We start from the raw sequence: 19,325 nt of genomic DNA on the forward strand, positions 1-19,325 counted from the left end.
TGTAGCAGCTGTGGCGCTTACCTGCATTATTCAGATTCTCTACACATTATATTATATTATTTGCATTGGTCTATCTCTTAAACTAAAAGACTTAATTTCTTTTTTTTTTTTTTACGAGAGTAGACAGGAGACGGCACAAACACCATTTATAAATGGTTGGGCCAACTCATCAGCACTGTTTTGGAATTTTATTTTTAGAGGAGGCAACATTAAAAGCCTATATGCCTCGACTTCAGAGAGCTCTGTGGTGCTGATAAGCTGAGTCAGGACGGGTCCGTGGACTCACGTCACTAATGAATTAGAGTCGGAGCCAGAGTTTACTTAAGTACTTTTCAGACAGTGTCTCCTCTCTGCTGTTGTGACACCGAGGGTCAGGTATAAGTCCTCACCTGTTTGCAATCATGGGACTGTGACATGCAACACAACAGCGCCTGTCATATTGAGGAACTATGTAAAGTGATAATATCAGGGATGCTGTCAAAAATTGGCCTAATGATCATTTTATATACCAGAAGAGTAACAAAAACAAGGATACAAAATGCTGTGTAATGAAGCACAGATATAATCACTGTGTCTAGCAAGAGCGTCAGCAGTTTGTTAAAAGGCCACCTGCTGTGGCAGTAGATGGAACTGGAGCTTGGCTGGAAATCTGAACTGGCTTAATGGAAACTTGAAAGACTCCTGGCCAGCACAGAGAGAGTGAGAGAGACATACAGTGAACAAGAGAGTTGAAGCCTCACAGCAGGAGGATGTATATTCGGATGGGAGGAGCTGAAGCTTTGCGAGGAATAGAGGATGAAGGCTAAGAGATTTGAAGGAGCATGCAGTTGAGAGAGGGATGGGAGGAGGAGAGAGAGATGGCAGATGCAGGTGGAGAGGAGGAGTCATGTTGGAGGGAGGGAGAATGACAGGAGCAGGTACCTGAGATGGAAGTGGAGAGATTGTGCAACAGTGAAAAGCAGGTAAGCTGCAGATCTGCAGCAGCCTCTGCACACATGGCAGACCCTGATGCTTCGGGCTTGCTGCAGACACACATACATGCACAAACACAAACACACAACTACCCATATCAAACATTATTTTTGCCAAAGTGCACCAAGCTGTTGCATTGCATAGGTTAAAGAGGTGGCCTTTTAGTTTCAGAGTCACACAATGCTTGTATTTATCGATTATTTAAGAGCAAAAGTCACACAGAATGAATGAAAAATTGCATTCATTTAAAATATAAACAGTTTGCAACATCAACTAAGTCGCAAACAAATATGAGACTCTTTCTGCAATTCATACAACATGAACATAAAAATTAGAATCCATTTTAACCCCTACATTGTAAATGTAAGATCAGTTTTTAGAATGACCATCAAAGCAATTGTGATAACTTTGACTGATTAATGAGTGAGTGAGTTAACGAGGTGGTCAGTGAAGGTAGTCAGTGAGGATTATTTAATCCTGTAATGGCTTCACTTTTGTATTAATTTCAATGTGTCTTGTCAGTTTGTTACTGACACCTAGTGGTTCTATATTCACATGACATCGTGTCTCAATGCAGACTAATCCCACAGAAGCCTGCTGGTAATCAGTTTGAGGCCTGTTCTGAAGTCCCCACTGCCCAGAGACCAGACCAGAGCCCCCCCAAGACTAGAGGCTAGACCATACTAGACCAAAGATTAGGACAGACCCCTCCACAGAAACAAGACCCCCCTCCCCACCCATAGACTGGAGCCCTCCACAGACTAGAGATGAGACCAGACCCCCTCCACAAACCGGACTAGAGACAGCAATTGCCATGCTACTGCTGTGAATAATGAATGAAGACCTGCAGTTAAGAGTTGTGAACAAATCAGCCATTCCTTAAGATGAGATGAGATGGGACCTCTAGAAACAGAGACCGGACCCTTCCAGAGGGTAGACCAGACCCTGCCACATAGACCAGACCCCAGGCACCCCCAGACACATCATTAGAAGGAACACTAACACACTCATTGCCTTCAATCAGGTGATATTTCCAGGCATTAACAGGTGGCTTTTAGAAGAGCTTAAGTGCTATACCTGCACATTCATACGTTTCCATAAGTTACTATCATCCATTATTTCTTCAACACCAAATGTTTTTCCTGTTTTACGAGTCACATACATATATTTATAAAACCAAGTGTAACTTGACACAGACAGAGAGACATTGCCTGTAAAATGCAGTAATTGTTTCTAACCCTTGATCCCAGGCCTAGATAGCCTAACTGGGTCACTGCAATTCTCTTACAGATTATAAACTACTCTCTTTTTTATCTTGGTTTACTTTGTTTAATCTTCAACTAAGTCCAATGTTGTTTTCCTCTGTCCTAACCATCATTTTTCTATCCCAGGGTGAAGGAGCACAAGAGTGACAAGGTGAGGATTTCATTCTGATAGACTGATTTAAAAAAAAAAAAGAAATATTAATATCAATCAAATATATTTTGGTCATTTGACAGATTTTTCTTAGTGACTACATATTTTATCATTTGACCAATGTTTTAACACGGTGATTTGGCCTTTAGGCTCCCTGCATCTAATTTTTTTTTTTTTTTTTTTACAATTATTAAATATATGTATAATCTGTCTTTTTTCATTTTTGCTGTGTTATGTTCAGTCTGGTCTTGATTTTTTGTACATCAGATCAGCAGTTGGTGTTTCAGAAATCTTAAATAACAATGACACCAATAAGGAGACTCTGGTTTGGCACAGGCATCTCGGCTTCTTAAAGTGACAAAACTGCACAGATCTGATTGTCACCTGCACCATGAAAAGGTATTGTGCATTTTTCAAGTCACACACTACAAACTGGATTCCTTTGAAGGTACAAGCTCTTTCTTTATTTATTTATTTTTTAATCTTTCATTAACTTAATATAATGTGCAGTTTTCTCCATTGCAGCACAGTTGAACACATTTGAAGCTATTTAGTAGATTGGCTATTTTTAGCATGATTATAAGATTATCTGTAGTAATATTACTATACCAGTTTTAAGAGAACTCTTATTTTGAAATCCTCCAAAGTAGTTCTTCCTGAGTCAAGGTCAGAAGGAAATCACAAGGAGCATTCGTGAGTATTTGGTCCTTAAATTATTTCTGTGAGTCTTCATGCTCCAGCTGACGTCTTATGACTTGTACCTGACCTTTACATATATCACTTATAGTATAGTTTGTTAGTTTCTTCATGTCTGTGTGTAATTAATAAAAAATTATTTGAGAAACTGTAGATATGGAATTTAATCTTGGAAACTCATATGACAGGTCTTGATGGTGACTGTTGTGTTAATCATCAAGGATATTTTTTAATTTTAAGCACTTACAAGAGCCTCTCCACATCCACAGCCAGAATGACCCACTAGAGAAAATTTAAATAGAGTCCCATGTCATCCTGCCCTTTACTATTAATAATAATAATAATAATTAATACTAAAATAATTGAGGCCACAGAAACAGATTTTAACTCAATCCCATTTCAGATAGATTTCTACATAATAATACACGTTGCCAGTTATTTGAATATTTGTTTTGGTTATGAAGTCAATTGTCTGTGTTTTCTTTGCCTGTAAAGCACATTCTAATTTCTGTTTTAAAAAAAGTGCTCAGTAAAGAAAAGTTGATTTGCTTGCTTGTTACAGGTTATGGAGGGGGAAAAACCATGGGCTTTGATATCAGTGGTGGGAGAGCAGGGTTACCCTGAAAAAGTCACTGATATAATAAAAGAACACTTCCAAATCATCAGCTACAAAGACTTTTGTAAAAACCCTGCGCTGCATGGTCCTAAAATCCAGGCCATGATGGTGTGGTACAACATTCCTGAAGCTAAGCCCTCACTGCTCAGTTTACTCCCATCGCTGAAGGTGGTTGCCAATGGGGGAGTGGGCATCGACCACCTTGATGTGCCATACATCACCAGTCTTGGGGTGAAAGTGAGCAACACACCAGGTGTGGTGAGCGATGCCACTGCAGATATGGGAATGGCTCTTCTCCTGGCATCAGCAAGGATGATTGTTGAAGGTGAAGTTGAAAGTCGACTTGATCCTGAACACATGTGAAACTGTTACAGTGCAATAACAAAATCAAAATAAGTGTGTCACAAAACTGGGACAAAATACATCACTGAATATTTTTTAGGAGAAAGACCAAGAAGAGGCTGTTTGTTTAAGGGCAGCACAACCTATATATGATTTAATGATTAAAGTGTTTTGTTTCTTCCCTTCATAGGTCAACAAGCAGCCACTGACCCGAACACCACTGAGAATCCTCACTGGATAATGGGAGTTGAAGTCACAGGATCGACTCTAGGGATCATTGGAATGGGACACATTGGATACAAAATCGCTCAGAGAGGCAAAGGATTTGACATGAAGATCCTCTATCACAACAGGAACAGAAGGTGAAAGCGTGTCATATATACAGTAGTTCATTTGGTTAAGTCATAATAATAATAAATCTTGTGTAACACAAATAGTCCCAGACATTTCTGAATTGATTCTAGAAATGCTAAAAAAAAGTCAAAGACACTTAAATAGTAACAGAGGTCATTTTAACCACAAGCTAAATATGCTGTCTGTGTTTTTCAGAAAAGTTGAGGACGAACAGGCAGTGGGAGCAAGTTTCTGCCAGAATATGGATGACCTGCTGAAAGCGTCCGACTTTGTGATGTTGGCAGTCAGCCTGACCTCTGAAACCAATGGTCTCATTAGCCGCAGAGAGCTGTCTCTCATGAAACCCACAGCAACGTTAGTCAACATCAGCAGAGGTGGGGATAATGTAAACAAACGATAGCAGTAGTTCAGGTTACTCTAAAAACAGCTGCCCTTTATTCAGTTTTCGTTCTTTTTGTGTGTCAGGTCTGGTCATAGACCAGGATGCTCTAGTCGAAGCTCTGCGGAGTGGAACAATTCGAGCAGCTGCATTAGATGTGACTCACCCTGAACCTTTACCAAGGTACCAATAACAAGATGAACTCCTACTACAGTGCCTGTATAGGAAAATTATAATTTTTGCTACTGCATTTGATATTTCAGCTAACAAACAACTAAACAAAAACAATTCTTTTGCTGACTTCCCATAACCCTTCTTCTGTGCAGGGATCATCCTTTACTTGGGCTTTCTAATGTGCTGATCACTCCCCACATTGGCACAAACACCTTCCCAACAACCAGAAAGATGGTACAGATGATGGTGGACAATGCTGTGGCTGCAGTGAAGGGCCAACCTGTTCCCAATGAGGTCAAGCCAAATTGACTGAAGCTGAAAGTACACAATCTGTTTTCCACTGATTGGTGGTTTTTTGAATATGTGGCTCCCTCTGATACTTGCCTCTGATACTGCTTTGTGCATAATTTGAATAACTGTATAATCAACCAGAACTTGTAATTTCTGCTAGCTAACTGATGTGTGGAAGTATGAAGGCACAGTACATCGTATTTGACTTTATTCATTATTGCAAGTGATTTGGATGTTTTGGAATTATTCTGTCTAATAAACCGGGACGATCACTGTGACAACTGATGTCCGATTTGAAATCTCTGTACCGTGGAAACAAGATAACAATTATTATTATTGTTGTTTCCTTTCCCTTTTCTTGTTATTTTGTTTGGCGTTTAGCTTTACTTACCATTATTTCGTTATCTCTGCTTGTGGACGGGGAAAACACAAAGAAACGTGTGAGCTGAAAATCTCTACAACACAAAAAATCTTTGCAAACCTGCGCATTGACCGCAGATATCCCTGATTAAAATCTCTCTTAAAACACAATTTAGAATACACAACACAGCTAAAACATACATAAAAAATATATCTAGTAGTTACCAGTATATATCTATACTATTCCCACTTTTTTTTTGTCTTTTTAAAGTAGTATTATTATATTTACTTCAGGCGTTTATAAGGGCTACTAAACCTGGTGTATCATCAGTAATCGACGGCGTGTGTGTCCAAAAGGTCCTCAGCATCGGGCATGATAATAGAAGTGAAACGCACCTGGAGAATAAAGTTTTAGTTCGTATAAAAGTTTTGAAGTCTTTCTTTGGCTACGTGTGCCAGCTACCTGAACAGCACCATGTTTATCCCCTCGGATAACTCGCCGCCATCTTTCAAAGATTTCACCCTCGTCATGGTGAGAGACGCGTCAGGAAGTAAATACTGTGCAACCTTTAGTGTTTTAGTTTGTATCAGTATTAGTAAGCCTGACAAATGTTGTATCAGTGCCGGCTTGTTAAACCCTAAACCCAGTAGTTGGATGGCTGAGGGGCATGTTTTGACATTTGGTACCAAAAACATTTTGTGGGGTTGCTGAAAATGACATCATGTTGTAACTGCATTGTCCCTCCTGCAGTGGTTTGTCAGGAGCAGTTTTATGATCTTTGATTTTATTTTAATTGAGGCTAAAACTATTTGATCAGTTACAGTAATTATTTGGTTTGTATGAATAAAATAATAGCAAGCAAGTCTTCAGTTAACTTGTTGTGTTGCCAATGGTCCAAAAGTAAATAACATGCTGCTGTGTTTGTTCTCTTCCTCCAGCCAGCTGTGGCTGTCGGTAATGTGGGCCAGCTGGCGGTGGACCTCATCGTTTCAACTTTAAACATGAAACGAGTGGGCTACATACACACAGACTGTCTGATCCCGATGGCTGGCAACAACCCCTACGCCACCTGCAAAGAAGATGCTAAGGCGCTGCACACCCCTGCAGAAGGTACTGTCTTTATATCTTCACTATTTAGCTGCTGTACATTCATCTCTCTCTCTCTCTCTCTCTCTCTCTCTCTCTCTCTCTCTGTCTCTCTCTCTCTCTCTCTCTCTCTATATATATATATATATATATATATATATATATAGAGTATAACTTTTGATTCTTGTCATTTGCCTTGTAGCCACTGTTAGGTGAAATGGAATCCAGCATATTTCCAGAATCTGATTCTTGTTTTCTTTAATGTCTCTCACCCACAGTTTATACAGCGCCAGAATTGAAGTTGGCAGTTTTTCAGATCAGAGCACCGATTATTCAGGTGAAACTACTGTTGCATCAACATGAGCTTGTTCTGTGACGCTTTCTTTTTCACTTTTTCACATTTTTGCTGTGGTCCAAAGAGTGTTGAGATGAAAGAAAGAATTGCCATTTTAATTTTACAATCTTGAACTATAGTTGTTAAGTAAATCTTTGTCCTCTGTTATGTTTAAATTTATAACCTTTTTTTAATTGCAGGCTAAATCAAAAAAGTTTCGTCAGATGGTTGTGTCTTGGATCAAAGCCAGCAAATTCTCCAGGACAATAATTCTGTCCAGCAGTCATGCCTACCAGAGAGATGACCGACAGCTTGAAGGGTAATAACAAAATACTTCAGATCATCTGTGCATTTTATTGCCCTTGGCAGAATACAGGCCAATGCCAATATCAAAAGTGTGTCTTTGCACTGCAGCACTACTTTACGTTTCCTGGTCACTCCGTCCCTGCTGAAGACGAGTGCAGATGCTTTGAAGGAATTGGGCTGGAAGGAGATGGAGCGAGTGTCAGCTTTCCCAGGGCTGACAGATGCCAACACAGAGCCACGTCTCTGCATCCCTGGAGGAGGCATCACCAAAGGACTCTACCAAGACAGGTAGGAACACATAGCTCCATCAGACTGCCGGTAGCTTCATCCACAACTCAAATTGTGACCTTTTTGGATGTAATGTAAATGATGATGCTGCTTTTAATTTTTTTTTTTTTTATGGACTTGTAACTTGATGATGCATTACCACGCAATATCAATTACAAGATCAGGAGAATCGCTTGCCTTTTATATCCTGTTGACAAAACAAAAACAACCTGCTAAAATGTGTTTTCAATTCAGCACACAGAAATACCACTGCAACAAAACAAAAATACATTTTGATGGCAGGTTGTTATGTTGGTGTATCTGACAATGTGTGTTTGATGTTGTGTTTAGTTGTTTGGAGGGTCTTTCTCTGGCTGTGCTGCTGCTCTTCTGTTCAGAAGGCGACAACATCCCAGACGCCTTCACTCTGGTCAACCACCTCAATGACTGGCTCCATCTGTTGGACAACCCTGTAAGTTAGCAGAGCAAACAGAATGCACAACACAGTTCTTCTTCCAATAGTTCTCAGTACAAAATGAAAAGTACCTCTAGTGACTTAAGATTTAATTTGAGGAACGCTGTTTCTAAACTTTCTGTCTACTGTTTACAATTTAAGATTCCAAGTATCTAATCAGTAGTGTCTTAATACCATTTCAGGGCCAAGAGTCAAGCAAATGGAAGATCCCGACCTCTTGGAGTCTTCTTTTTGGCAGTGGTATCCCTCCAGCACTATTCTGAAAAATATTTAGTTTTTGTTATATTTAGCTTTTAATAAACAAATGGCAAGGACACAAGTTCACATTTTCACATTTCTTAACTTACTGAGCTTTTGGCTGGAGTCCCTTCTATTGAATGAACTACAATGATGCTTTTGTTGTTTGATAATACTGGGTGGGACTCAGCCTTGTCTGGATCCCTAAAAAACCTTCCTATTAACAGCACATAACCCAAACTTGTGCTTCAATGCTGTTTCACTCTGCAGAATTTCAGTGTTGTTTTTTTCCCCCCAATAAAAGCTTGTTCCAGTGTTAATATATCTCTTAATAAGTTTTGTTTGTGTTACACTGGACTTTGCCACCACCCACTTAACTGAAAGTGGATGGCCCAGTGCCATATTGTATTCCTGGTAGCCCCACCTCTTTGTACAGTAATCTGATTCTTCTCTACAACTTGTTATAACAACTTCCCTATTGACACTGAGACCACAATCATCTTTCGACCTTGCTAGAATGTGGTGTTTCCTTGCAACCAAATGATTGTTTTTCAAATAAATGTGGTGACTTTTTATAAATGAAATAAAAACTTGAAACTGAAAATCAGATCAATGATGAGCAATATCAATACCTCGAGTTCCATTCTTCCATTGATTCTGTATTGCAGTGTAACAGCAGCATTACACATAGGGAATAAAATATATAACATGAATGCATCTGGGTGTTCAGTCAGTAGTTTGGCAGCGGTGGAGCTGATGACTTCACAGGCTACCGCTGCATCAGCTGACAGGGGGATGTAAACAGTGATAACAATGGTGTACGTGAACTTCCTTGGTAAACAACACGGGCGCATTCCTACAGCCAGCAGGTCGATGTCTGGGTTATAGAGACATTCCTTCATGACATTTGGAAAAGTCTCTGTCTCCCCGTACCTAAACTGTAACCTGGGACCTCAACGCTGCTGTCTGGGATGTGCGAGTGCAGCCATGTTTCACTGAAGCAAAATATGCTACAGTCACGGTATTTCCTTTCGGTCTTCACAAGCGCTGCTTGTGAACCAATACAACTGATAAGACCCCAAAAAAAATTGTGTAATGAAAAGTAACTTCCCCTGTGCTGTCTTTGTGCTTGTTGCAGACTGTACCCTTGTTTCTTTGGTCTAATACACTCTTCTCAGTCAGCTCTAAAACAGTATGCTCCCACAAATCTAAAATTATTACATTTTCCTGTGTTCCTGTGACTTGCTGCATATGCGAGTTGCAGATTTGAGGTAAAGTAAATAGTAAGGGACACACACAGGTTTTTATGTAAACTAGATAACACCAGTTTTATTTGTTGATTACACTCAGAGAGAAAAACTTAAGACAAATTATTCCAAAAGAACTCATCAAATCAGCTCTCCACTGTATTCAAATCTGTAACATTTTTTTACTTACAAGCAAAAAATACGTCTTTTTACACACCTTTTAAAAAGAACACTATATACATCATGAAAACATCACATGCCACTGAATTTCTCCTGGGCAATGGCAGAGTTTTTCATTAAGCCAGCGCCCTATCACTGTGAAAAACTTCAAGTATTCTTTTATAAAAAATAGAACATTTTCATTTTTGTCTCTGGAAAAAGGTTTTCTAAAAATACACATATGAACACCATTACAAAATGGCAATGCATAGCCTCTACTGTCAGTCCTACTTTCATAAATGGAAAGGAGCATAACAGCAAGACAAAGCTGTAAGTAATATTAGCGCAAAAATAACAACTAATGTTCTGACTCCAGAAGCAGCGCAGGTGGTGGTTGGGCTATGACCACGGGGGGGAGGGGTGAAGTGCTGGTGTTGCCTTTTTTTAATGTGCACGCTTCAAAGAATGTCAAAGTGTCTCCTGTTAAGGGTTTAAAGAGGAAGATGAGATACAAAAAAGCTGTGAGAGAGGAGGACAGAAGAGAATGAGGGACTGAGTTAAAGGAGGATGGTGCGCAGAGGCTGAATAATGCTTTTGGGTTGCAACACACACAAAAATAAAACATATTAAAAGAAAAGAATAGCTGGCTATTGAGGTGGAAGTGATGAAGACTGCTTTGGAGTTAAGAAGGTGAGGAGGAGAGAGCTGGAGTTCCCTGCCGATGTAGGCTTCGCTGCCAGGGCTGTACTCATGTGGCCTTGGCTGGAGCTGGTTAGCTGTCATTCGGTTTCATCCTGTCATTAAACAAACAAAAGCAAACAAAAAATTATTTCAAGAGAGTAAACTACAGACTTTTATCTAGCAGAGTGTCAGTGAAGCTTAAAAGTGATCAAAGGAACTTGTACCACTAAAACAAATGAATGTCAAATAACAGGTTGCTCACCTGTTAGCAAGGTGCTGTGGCACAATTCATTGTCTCGGATCACTTTGATCAACTCAAAATCTGATTAATTATTAATGAAGCCAAAACAGCAATCATGTTTAATAAGCAAGATTTCACACTGTGTTCAGATGGTCTCAGTAGTAAATGTGAAATTTCCGTTTAGTTAGTGCAAAGAATTAGATTGGGTTAAGTCTAATTAACTGAAATTTAGGATGACATGGAAAGGTTTTAAAGATTACAGTTAGTCAGCTAATGGTCAATATGTTTAGGTGAAATAGCAAACAAAAATGTTGTCTATCCTGTGTCTGTCACTGAATGAGGGCTAACTGTAGATCTGAATTGTGGGTAAACCAGCTCTTTGGCTTTATTTTATCTTTATATTTATATTGTCTGCTAAAACCTGCTCACATCAACACAAATGTATGTAAAATGATGATGGGATGATTATCAGAATAAAGTGTCCAGCACTTCTTTAGTTTACAGATATTCCCTTATTTCAGCCAATAAATAAGGGAGTACTCTTAAACTAAATTGACTCTGGCAAAAAAACAAACAAACAAACAAAAAGAAAACCTGCATGCAAGCCCACCATGATAATAATAATTGCAGCTTTAAATGTCTAGGTCGATAGACTAAAGGTAGCGACAAAATGCTTCAGCCTAGTTAAATTAAAAAAATAATGAATAATGAAACACTCAAGCATTTCATTCAAACTTAGAGAAGGGCAAAACACAATTGATGCAGTTCATTCCCCACAAGACAGCTGGAAACATCACCATGCTAAAGTTTTCAAGAAAAATAAGGACTGAAAAATACAATTCTGCAAGAAGCATAAGGAAAAACAGTGACATGCCACAAAAAGTAATGTAGTCCAATTTATTTGGTGTGATGTAATCACATCTTCAACCAGGACAAGAGTTTACTCCTAACTGCTGAAGTAATTCAGGAATTACTTTGTGTGTTCTGTCAAAGGTCCATCGTGGATTCTATATTTCTATTGTGGCCAACTTCACTAGCCGACAAAATAATTCTACCTCTGCAGTGGTTGTGCAGTGCATGTAACTGTGTTTTTTTCAAGCTTACTCAATGACATTTGGCAGGATTGAGCAGACAAGTTACAAAACTGCGACCAAATTTGAATATATGATAATAAATTAGCACTTTGCAATATTCCAAGTCAACCTGACATTTCAGAGTTTCAACAGCCATTACCACAACTATAAACACACACGCACCACAAACACACATCATGCTCAAGTGCAGCCAAGAAGAACACACCTCCAAACCACAGGAGCCAAGCGAATTATCAAGAGAAAAACAAAAATCCAAAAAGAAACAAGACACAACAGACAGCAAGTACACTCTGACTGGCACACTGACTGACTGACACACACACACACACACACACACACCTCAATATACAAGAGAGGATGTTCTTTTTTTAAAAACTGTGGAAAAACTTCCTCCTCTAAATGAGCTCTTCACGGTTGTTGTTGCTGTCTCAGGAGGGGGTAAAGATACACTGCCCCCCACTGGACAGGCCAGCTCGTGTCATGTGCAGCAAATGCAGCCCAAACTGTCCGAGAAGAACCACAACAGCAGAGTAAGATCTTGTCAGAGTTGAGGCACTTTTCACCTTATAACTAGAACAACATTGATATGTCACAGAACGCAGTGAAGGCTTCTCTGAAATGATTTAGTGTGCCAATTTTGAAAGGGCACAGTTATCAGAAATAAATGCTTCCTCAGGCCAAACAATTCAGCCTTTATAAAAAGATGCAGTAAATGTCAGCTCTCTAGAAGAGTGTTTAATCACGAAGTGAATACGAATGTTGAAAGAGAAAATAAGAAACAGAAAGAAAATGAAGTGAAAATGAAGGAGGTTTGTGTCATACTCTGGTAAAGCCTGTATTTCCTGAAAATGGTCCCATTTAATCATTAACCAAAATCTCTTTTACATAAAGAGTTGTAGAAGGCACCTATGACAATAGATTACAGCAATTACCAAATGCTTAAAAAATAAAAATAAAACAAAAAAGAGTGATGATGCATTTTATGTAGGCTATTTCAGCAAAGCTGTATGATCACCTTTTTCTCTTCTTCTCTGGGTCATTTGTCCTGGGCTTGCTTTGGGGTGTCTTGACTGTGCTTGATTTGGAGATGCTGTCTTCTCTGCGTCGCTTGCTGCAAAAACACAGAGAAAATGAGTATCAGCTCTGTCTATCAAGACTATGCCACTGGTAGATGTTAAAAGCTCAAATGGCATTATGAGTTATTGTATTAAGTAATTTATTTTTCCACCCATTCCAGAAACATTAACACAAGTCACAAAAAAACCCTCTGGAAAATGAACATGCAACTTTTCACTACATTTTCTGTAAATGTTTTTGAGTGAAAACTGTAAAAATGAAAGTATTAACATTTTTGAAAATGTGAATTGTGTTGAAGCCTGTAAAAATTCACCATGATTACATCTTTCATATAAATATAACTTGTAGATCAATCTAGTAACAAATTACGTTCTTTTATTGTACAACCTCAGACTCTGCTGTGTGTCTAATTTATGATCAGAGGAAAAATTTAACTGAGATTCTACCAAAGATTGCTTTTGGTTGATTATAAGTAGTGCGTCAGACAATATACTGACTGTGTTGTGCTGCTGTCTAGCTCCTGATCCTTGCAGGGGGACTGTGCAGGTACTTTGCCGTCTTGTCTGTAGTCACCCCCTTCCTCCAGCTGACCTTCCCGTTGGCTGCCATTGTAACGCTCTGTCGGAAATCTGGCTGGCTGCTGGGTTGAGGGGCGAGACTCTGATGACGGCTCCTGATCTTCCCTGGACAACTCCCGCCACCGGTTCTAAAGGGATGTAAACAGGAAACAGAGAGGAAAGTTGTGAAAAGATAGATGTTTTCCTACCGATGCAATGAATTAATAGAATAGAAATTTTAAAGGCAAATGTTTAAAATGTGAGTCACGCTTTGACTGTAAAAGTTTCCACCTTACTGGTGAGAACATTGGCTGTGGTGAGATCAAAAAGAAGAACCTCAGAATATATGAAAGAAAATTCTTATAAAGACACAAGGGTGATACAGAGAGGGGGTAGAATAATTTTGTTGTTTTATACGCAGTATCTGGTGTCCACACTGTGTTTTAAGCACATAGAAACGTACAAATTTGAAGGGAAATTATTCTTTTCTTGATTCCGTTATAGTTGAACATTTAAGAAGTTGCTTTTGGCACTGACAAAATTTTTGTGCTATGAATCCAAAACCTGTTTCTAGTGTCTTCAATTATTACAAACAAGAAATACAGAAATAAAACAGACAGTAAAAAGTACAGATTTGTGGTGTGGTCTGGTGTTGTGTCTGGTGTAGGTACCTGTACAGAGGAGTCTCCCATAATATACTTGGCTCCTTCGTGGACAACCATGTAAGAGAAGCGTAGCTGGTCAGGGGTCTGAATCAGGCCCATGCGGTACTTCCTCATGTCTAACAGGATGCTTTTTATGTCCACTGATGATGGGTTTTTCCTCTTGTCCATCTGTAGAGGACAGTAATAAAATAATCTTGGCTAATCAGGATGAACACTCCGAATATCTGGTGACGACTTTGTTTCATCGATAACATTATGAGTAAGACAACAGTTAGTTGCAAAGTATACTATATTCTATATTCTTTCCAATTGAAAGTTTAAATTAACTTTAAACTTTTAAATTAAAACTTTAAATCAGACATATGAGAGACATATGGAGCCAACAGATAGCGCTTACCAGGACCAGACATGTGTCAACTAATGAAAACGTTCCTGAGCGTCCAATTCCTGCACTGCAGTGGACCACAGCTGGCCCATGGTCAACACTCAATGCTCTCGATTCCCGCACTTTGAAGAGGAAGTTTAGGAATGACGCTGGGGATTCTGGGACACCAAAATCAGGCCATGTGGTATAATGAAAGTGATAGATCTCCCTCTTCTCTCCTGTCTATAAAAACAAACAGAGGCCTGAATAGCAAATATAAAAGCTGTGTTTCTTAGCAGTGTGCCATTCTGAGCTTTCTTGTTTTCAGATATCTTTAACATTTTAACTGAATAATCTTAAATAATCCTTCCTAACAGTTTCAATTCATGCAATCAACCTTTTCAGCAAAGACACTGAATATTAAGCATCTTTATTTGAAGTACTTAAACTGTTCTGCAGCATAATCTGCACCTCGTTTGCTTTTTTTTGGCACCCCCACAGTTGTGGCTGTGTAGGATGGTGACACTTTAGCGAAAATGTGATTAATCTGGATAAAAGTCTGAGCAAAACAAGCTAAAATAGTCTTAAGTGTTAGGTTTTCAGCCTCAAGAAGCTTTGATCAACATGTTTACATTCTAGGTCTTGGTGTTATATCGTGAAACCATTTTAGTTCTCCTTTACAGGCTTTCATTGAAAAGCCCCTTGGACTAAATAATGTTATGCCTTACATTAATATTTTGCAGCTCCAGCACTCTGGTGGTGTAGTAAGACTTGGTGTCTTCTGATACAAGTGTGACCAAAAAACGAGTATCTCTAAAGGCCATTTCCCTGTCCTCAGCTGTGGGCCAGTACTGGGCGCACTTTTCCTGGGAAAGGAAAAACGAAAATGAAATGTATGACAAAAAATGCAAATGATGAAGAGATGATGCAATCTGAAAGGTAGGTTGGCTGTGAGGTAAAGCAGCTAACAGCTAAGGATAGTGATAGTTTTTCCCTCATAACTAACACATTTCCCTGAAACATGTACTGGGTACAGACAAAGGACTTCAATATGTTCCTCTCCTGTAATACACAACTTCACGATTATGATGCCAAAGATATTGTATCACAGCCTTGTTGTTTGTATAGTTAAGTTAGATTATGCCAACAAAATTATAAAGTCCAAAAAAGAGTATTAATCACTATTTTATTTCTTTACCTGCCATTTGTTACATAGCTACATTTTGAAAAAAATGTGGCAGATTCAATAAATAAATATTGGTTTTACTTTTTCCACTTCCTTCCACCTTCTTATTTTAATATTTCCTTTTTTGCCATTTCTGCTTTGTAAGTTCTAATATGTGGACTAGGTGCTCTTTAACTTCTATTTCCAAGAAAACAGTAGATCAACTCCGGCTGCTTTGCTGAGAAAGACAGTGAGAGATCACAGGGAGCTCTACTTGATATCACTGTTAAGTGTGTCTATGAACATGTTGTACAATCACTGGAGTGACAGGAATTAGGGGGGTGGGCTGCAGCCCAGTTTCTTACATCTGCAGTGAAAACACTGAATTCCATCTAAAGTGCTGGCAGGACAGGGGGACTGTGCAATAGACTATTCAGAGGAAAATAAATAAATAAATCAAGTCACCCAGGGTTAACAAAACTATATTAATTATTTAACATTGTCAACAGTCTGCAAACTTTGACAAAGTGTGTGTTTGTTACTGAAGAAAAGTGTTCTGTGTAGGACTTATCTGTGGTTTATTTAGTATGCCTGCAACCTCTGTATGTGGGTGTGTACACATGGCAAATGGCAAATGCCAGTCAATAAGATATCTGGGTTACATTTTGTACTTACAGAGCCTTTCTCTATCACCCTGTTGAGCATGATGACTGCCTTGGTCTTCTGCTCCCAGATCATCAGCCAAAAATGGCCACAAGTATTTCTGAGGGGGCCCTGAGGATGATAAATGCACACGTGCAATCATCATTTTGATCAATTATTTGACACTAGGAAATAAACCCACAGAGAGTGAAAGGTAATTTACAAAGCAATATGTGTAGTCTTTGAATTCCAATCTCAATTGGTTGCGCAACAAGCATAGAATGGTGTTTATTAATGTACAACAAAGACTTACAAATAAGAATACCTAAACATCAAGGCCAGTGCTTAAGGTTATGATGTGGTTAAGATAAGAAAATACTTTGTAGGTGTTAAATGTCAAACATCACCCTGGTGAATAATAACATACACACACAGGCTATGTCAAGATAATGTTAACAGGTCCTTGCTTTCTCTAATTTACATAATATAACATTTACCATGCGACATTTCCATATAAATATATCATCTCTAGTCATGCTGAATTGGGCAAACTTTCTTCCTATTCTATGTGTGATAAGCAACATAATTTGGTGAACAAGGATCTGCCTATTGAGATTAGTGTCAGGTATCTATGATCATGCATCAAGAAAGGTTTCTATTCACAGACTGGTGTTGATGACTTTGGCATTATAAATTATTATATACTATTGTGAAATAATGGCTTTGGCTCTTGATTGATAATACTAGTATTTTGGTCTGATATGTCTGATAAGCCATGAAAATATCTAGAAGGAAAAGAGTTAAAGAGCTGAGAAAGTTACAATATGTAGAATATTTAGTGTATGAATCAATAACTTATGTCTCAGTCAAATTGTGTTTCACACTTTTAATAAAACAACCCCACACGCCCGATTAGTGCTTCAACTTCAAGATTACTATTGGCTATTTCATTATGCACTATTGGCGTCTTCATTTACTATTTATATTGTGATCCTTATAGTTCAGGTTGTTTGTATGTCTATGTAATTATCACTAAGTAAAAGGACAAGTACTGATGATATGGATGATTTCAACAGTAAAAACTGAAAAAAGAAACTCAATCATCCCACTAACCTTCATGACCGTTATAATAAGGAAATGTTTTCAGTCCAAACTGATCTGCTTTTCAATCAGCCAGCAGTTTTCTGTTAACTTGTATTGGGTAAAGTGAACTGTTGGCAGAATTCATGGTGTGTGGTTGAAGTATGATACTAGAGTATATAGTATGGTAGCCTTTGATTTATCTGCACTTGTTTTTATACCAGCTGCCATATAATCTACCTCCATTCCTAATTGTGATTACTGGAACCAAAAGCCTCAGATTTACCTGAGTCAATATGTAACTTCTCTGGGCTTCCTCCATCACTACCAGACTTGCATTGATGTAGTCATTTTCTGTGCTCTCCAGTTTGACCCGACTGTGATCGACTGTCGGAAAGGGCAGGAGAAAAGTATGATGGGATTTGCTGTACATTCAAAGACTGGCGACTTGCACACCTCTTGCAGTTCCAACTTGCGGCAAATATTTACTCACATGGACTGACATCTCTGTATCTGTTTCGGGTGCGATTCTCTGGGTACTTTGCCACCTTGTAGGAGCACTCGTGGGACTGATTTCTGATTTCCTGCAGAAAATAGAGAGGTTGATCATAACCAAGAATGAGTCGATTGTATGTTTCACGCCGACAGGGACTCAATCGTGTAGGGAACCAGTAACGTCCTCACTAAAATGTGCGAGTCCACAATCACTATTTATGAGCACAGTTGCCTGAGCTATTAGCATTGCACAGGTTATCGCGTGTTAATCCTATTAATAAACATACACAACTGAGTATAAAAGCAAAACAACTGAACAGCTAGACAAGGCAGCTAATTACAGAAAGCTTCAACCACATGTACAAGCTTGTGACACTGACTAAGCTTACGGGAACATATACGATATCACTTCCCAAAGTGTCTAATCAGAAACTTAAAAAAACTGCAACTAGCATAAAACAAAAATGAAAGACAAACAAAGATGACTAACAGCCTAGATATCTTTCATTTAATGAGCTAGTCGAGCTATTAGCTCGCTAAATTAGATACGCGGTTCAAGTAATATATGGGTTAGCTTCATGTTAGCCATGCTAACATACTTACTAAGTACAGTTTCTGCCACCGGCTCTCTGAATCTATGTCTTCAAACTCCTTGTCCATTTTCACTGTGGCAATCCCAGTCTGTTTTAAACCAGGTTAGTTTAACTAGTTGTCTGGCTATCTACCTCATTACTTTATTCGGTCTAAAGAGGCTTTTGGTCAGAGAGTTTAACACTTCCCTGCGTTAGCGACCTCTGGCTAATTGTTTGTTCGTTATCGCTCACAGCAGTTTACGATCCCGGGAGGTGACGTGTGCGCATGCGCCAAACAGAGGTCCGCTCAGGAGCTGTCAAACCACAACAAAGATTTTCAGCGAGCAGCCGAGATCAGCCCACCAATGCACCCAGTCTGCAGTGTCACCACCTACTGACTCGACGAATGCTTCTCGCCGTGTTATAAATGTACCCGTTTCAAACAATTGCACTGCTTAGGGCGAGATCAGTGTTTCGGTTGTTGTTTGGGCCTAATGTTTCAGATTTGAGAAATTTGTTATTTAAACCAAGTACATTATTTCTTCACTAAATTCATGACATTTTCTGTTCGTCACAGTATCAGACAACTTGCCCCTCCTCATTTATGTATGAGCCTTTGATACCACAGCTATTGGTTAAATTGACTGAACATTTAAAGGTCTTCGATTAACTTCTCAAATTGAGCCAAGTTACTAAGAAACAAAGACGAGAAAAGGTCTCGAGAAAGTGTTTGTTTGGTTAAATTGTGAACAGATCTGAACATGTCTGAGGCATAAAGACACCTACAGTGATGCGATCATCCCCTTGACTGATTATGAACACACACTTCGTACAGATTGGATAGCCTGAGCCCATTGAACATTATTTTAAATTGGGTTTAAGTTAAGGAAGAAATACACTTGAGAAATATCAACTCTTTCCAGTTGTGTGTGATCATAAAAATGCCAAGTTATAGTATGACACAGTGCGGACTAAGTTGA

The 19,325-nt window shown here is 38.9% G+C and overlaps 3 protein-coding genes and 1 long non-coding RNA gene across 6 annotated transcripts; 2 read left to right on the forward strand and 2 right to left on the reverse strand.

The window, feature by feature from the left end:
* Nucleotides 1-2,505: 2,505 nt before the first annotated feature.
* Nucleotides 2,506-5,722, reverse strand: LOC115050929 (uncharacterized). Of its 2 annotated transcripts, XR_003841246.1 has the most exons (3): nt 5,632-5,722; nt 4,253-4,383; nt 2,506-4,049 (listed from the first exon to the last, which is right to left on the reverse strand). It is a non-coding gene; the product is annotated as an uncharacterized LOC115050929 (long non-coding RNA). The 2 variants fall into 2 exon arrangements; XR_003841245.1 differs by having other exon boundaries at nt 2,506-4,383.
* LOC115050928 (probable 2-ketogluconate reductase) lies at nt 3,061-5,498 on the forward strand. Its single transcript, XM_029514085.1, has 6 exons — nt 3,061-3,081; nt 3,647-4,025; nt 4,233-4,404; nt 4,592-4,770; nt 4,862-4,958; nt 5,102-5,498. Exons 2-6 carry the CDS (start codon nt 3,650-3,652, stop codon nt 5,256-5,258), a joined length of 981 nt encoding a protein of 326 aa, XP_029369945.1. The 5' UTR covers nt 3,061-3,081; nt 3,647-3,649; the 3' UTR covers nt 5,259-5,498.
* Nucleotides 5,723-5,964: 242 nt separating the features above from the next.
* psmg2 (proteasome (prosome, macropain) assembly chaperone 2) lies at nt 5,965-8,908 on the forward strand. Its single transcript, XM_029514546.1, has 7 exons — nt 5,965-6,132; nt 6,540-6,711; nt 6,966-7,024; nt 7,222-7,340; nt 7,436-7,615; nt 7,946-8,066; nt 8,252-8,908. The coding sequence occupies exons 1-7, from the start codon at nt 6,076-6,078 to the stop codon at nt 8,330-8,332; spliced, it is 789 nt and encodes a 262-aa protein (XP_029370406.1). The 5' UTR covers nt 5,965-6,075; the 3' UTR covers nt 8,333-8,908.
* Nucleotides 8,909-9,613: 705 nt separating this feature from the next.
* ptpn2b (protein tyrosine phosphatase non-receptor type 2b) lies at nt 9,614-18,589 on the reverse strand. Of its 2 annotated transcripts, none has more exons than XM_029513838.1 (10): nt 18,377-18,589; nt 17,772-17,862; nt 17,565-17,665; nt 16,232-16,330; nt 15,120-15,257; nt 14,425-14,634; nt 14,034-14,195; nt 13,303-13,511; nt 12,744-12,839; nt 9,614-10,506 (listed from the first exon to the last, which is right to left on the reverse strand). In XM_029513838.1, the coding sequence occupies exons 1-10, from the start codon at nt 18,431-18,433 to the stop codon at nt 10,485-10,487; spliced, it is 1,185 nt and encodes a 394-aa protein (XP_029369698.1). In that variant the 5' UTR covers nt 18,434-18,589; the 3' UTR covers nt 9,614-10,484. The 2 variants fall into 2 exon arrangements, with proteins under 2 accessions (XP_029369698.1, XP_029369697.1); XM_029513837.1 differs by lacking the exon at nt 9,614-10,506 and adding an exon at nt 10,515-12,231.
* Between the last annotated feature and the right edge of the window lie 736 nt (nt 18,590-19,325).

Source organism: Echeneis naucrates, chromosome 11 (genome assembly GCF_900963305.1).
Source record: "Echeneis naucrates chromosome 11, fEcheNa1.1, whole genome shotgun sequence".
NCBI classification, from domain to species: domain Eukaryota; kingdom Metazoa; phylum Chordata; class Actinopteri; order Carangiformes; family Echeneidae; genus Echeneis; species Echeneis naucrates.

Bases quoted from the DNA above. Each gene is read 5' to 3' on its own strand.
- psmg2 (XM_029514546.1), top strand. From the start codon at position 6,076: ATGTTTATCCCCTCGGATAACTCGCCGCCATCTTTCAAAGATTTCACC. The intron at 6,133-6,539 runs GTGAGAGACGCG...CTCTTCCTCCAG, and splicing joins AAGATTTCACCCTCGTCATG to CCAGCTGTGGCTGTCGGTAA. The intron at 8,067-8,251 runs GTAAGTTAGCAG...ATACCATTTCAG, and splicing joins TCCATCTGTTGGACAACCCT to GGCCAAGAGTCAAGCAAATG.
- ptpn2b (XM_029513837.1), bottom strand. From the start codon at position 18,433: ATGGACAAGGAGTTTGAAGACATAGATTCAGAGAGCCGGTGGCAGAAA. The intron at 17,863-18,376 runs GTAAGTATGTTA...TATTTTCTGCAG, and splicing joins GGTGGCAGAAACTGTACTTA to GAAATCAGAAATCAGTCCCA. The intron at 13,512-14,033 runs GTACCTACACCA...ACATCCCTTTAG, and splicing joins TGGGAGACTCCTCTGTACAG to AACCGGTGGCGGGAGTTGTC.
- LOC115050928 (XM_029514085.1), top strand. From the start codon at position 3,650: ATGGAGGGGGAAAAACCATGGGCTTTGATATCAGTGGTGGGAGAGCAG. The intron at 4,405-4,591 runs GTGAAAGCGTGT...TGTGTTTTTCAG, and splicing joins TATCACAACAGGAACAGAAG to AAAAGTTGAGGACGAACAGG. The intron at 4,959-5,101 runs GTACCAATAACA...TCTTCTGTGCAG, and splicing joins CACCCTGAACCTTTACCAAG to GGATCATCCTTTACTTGGGC.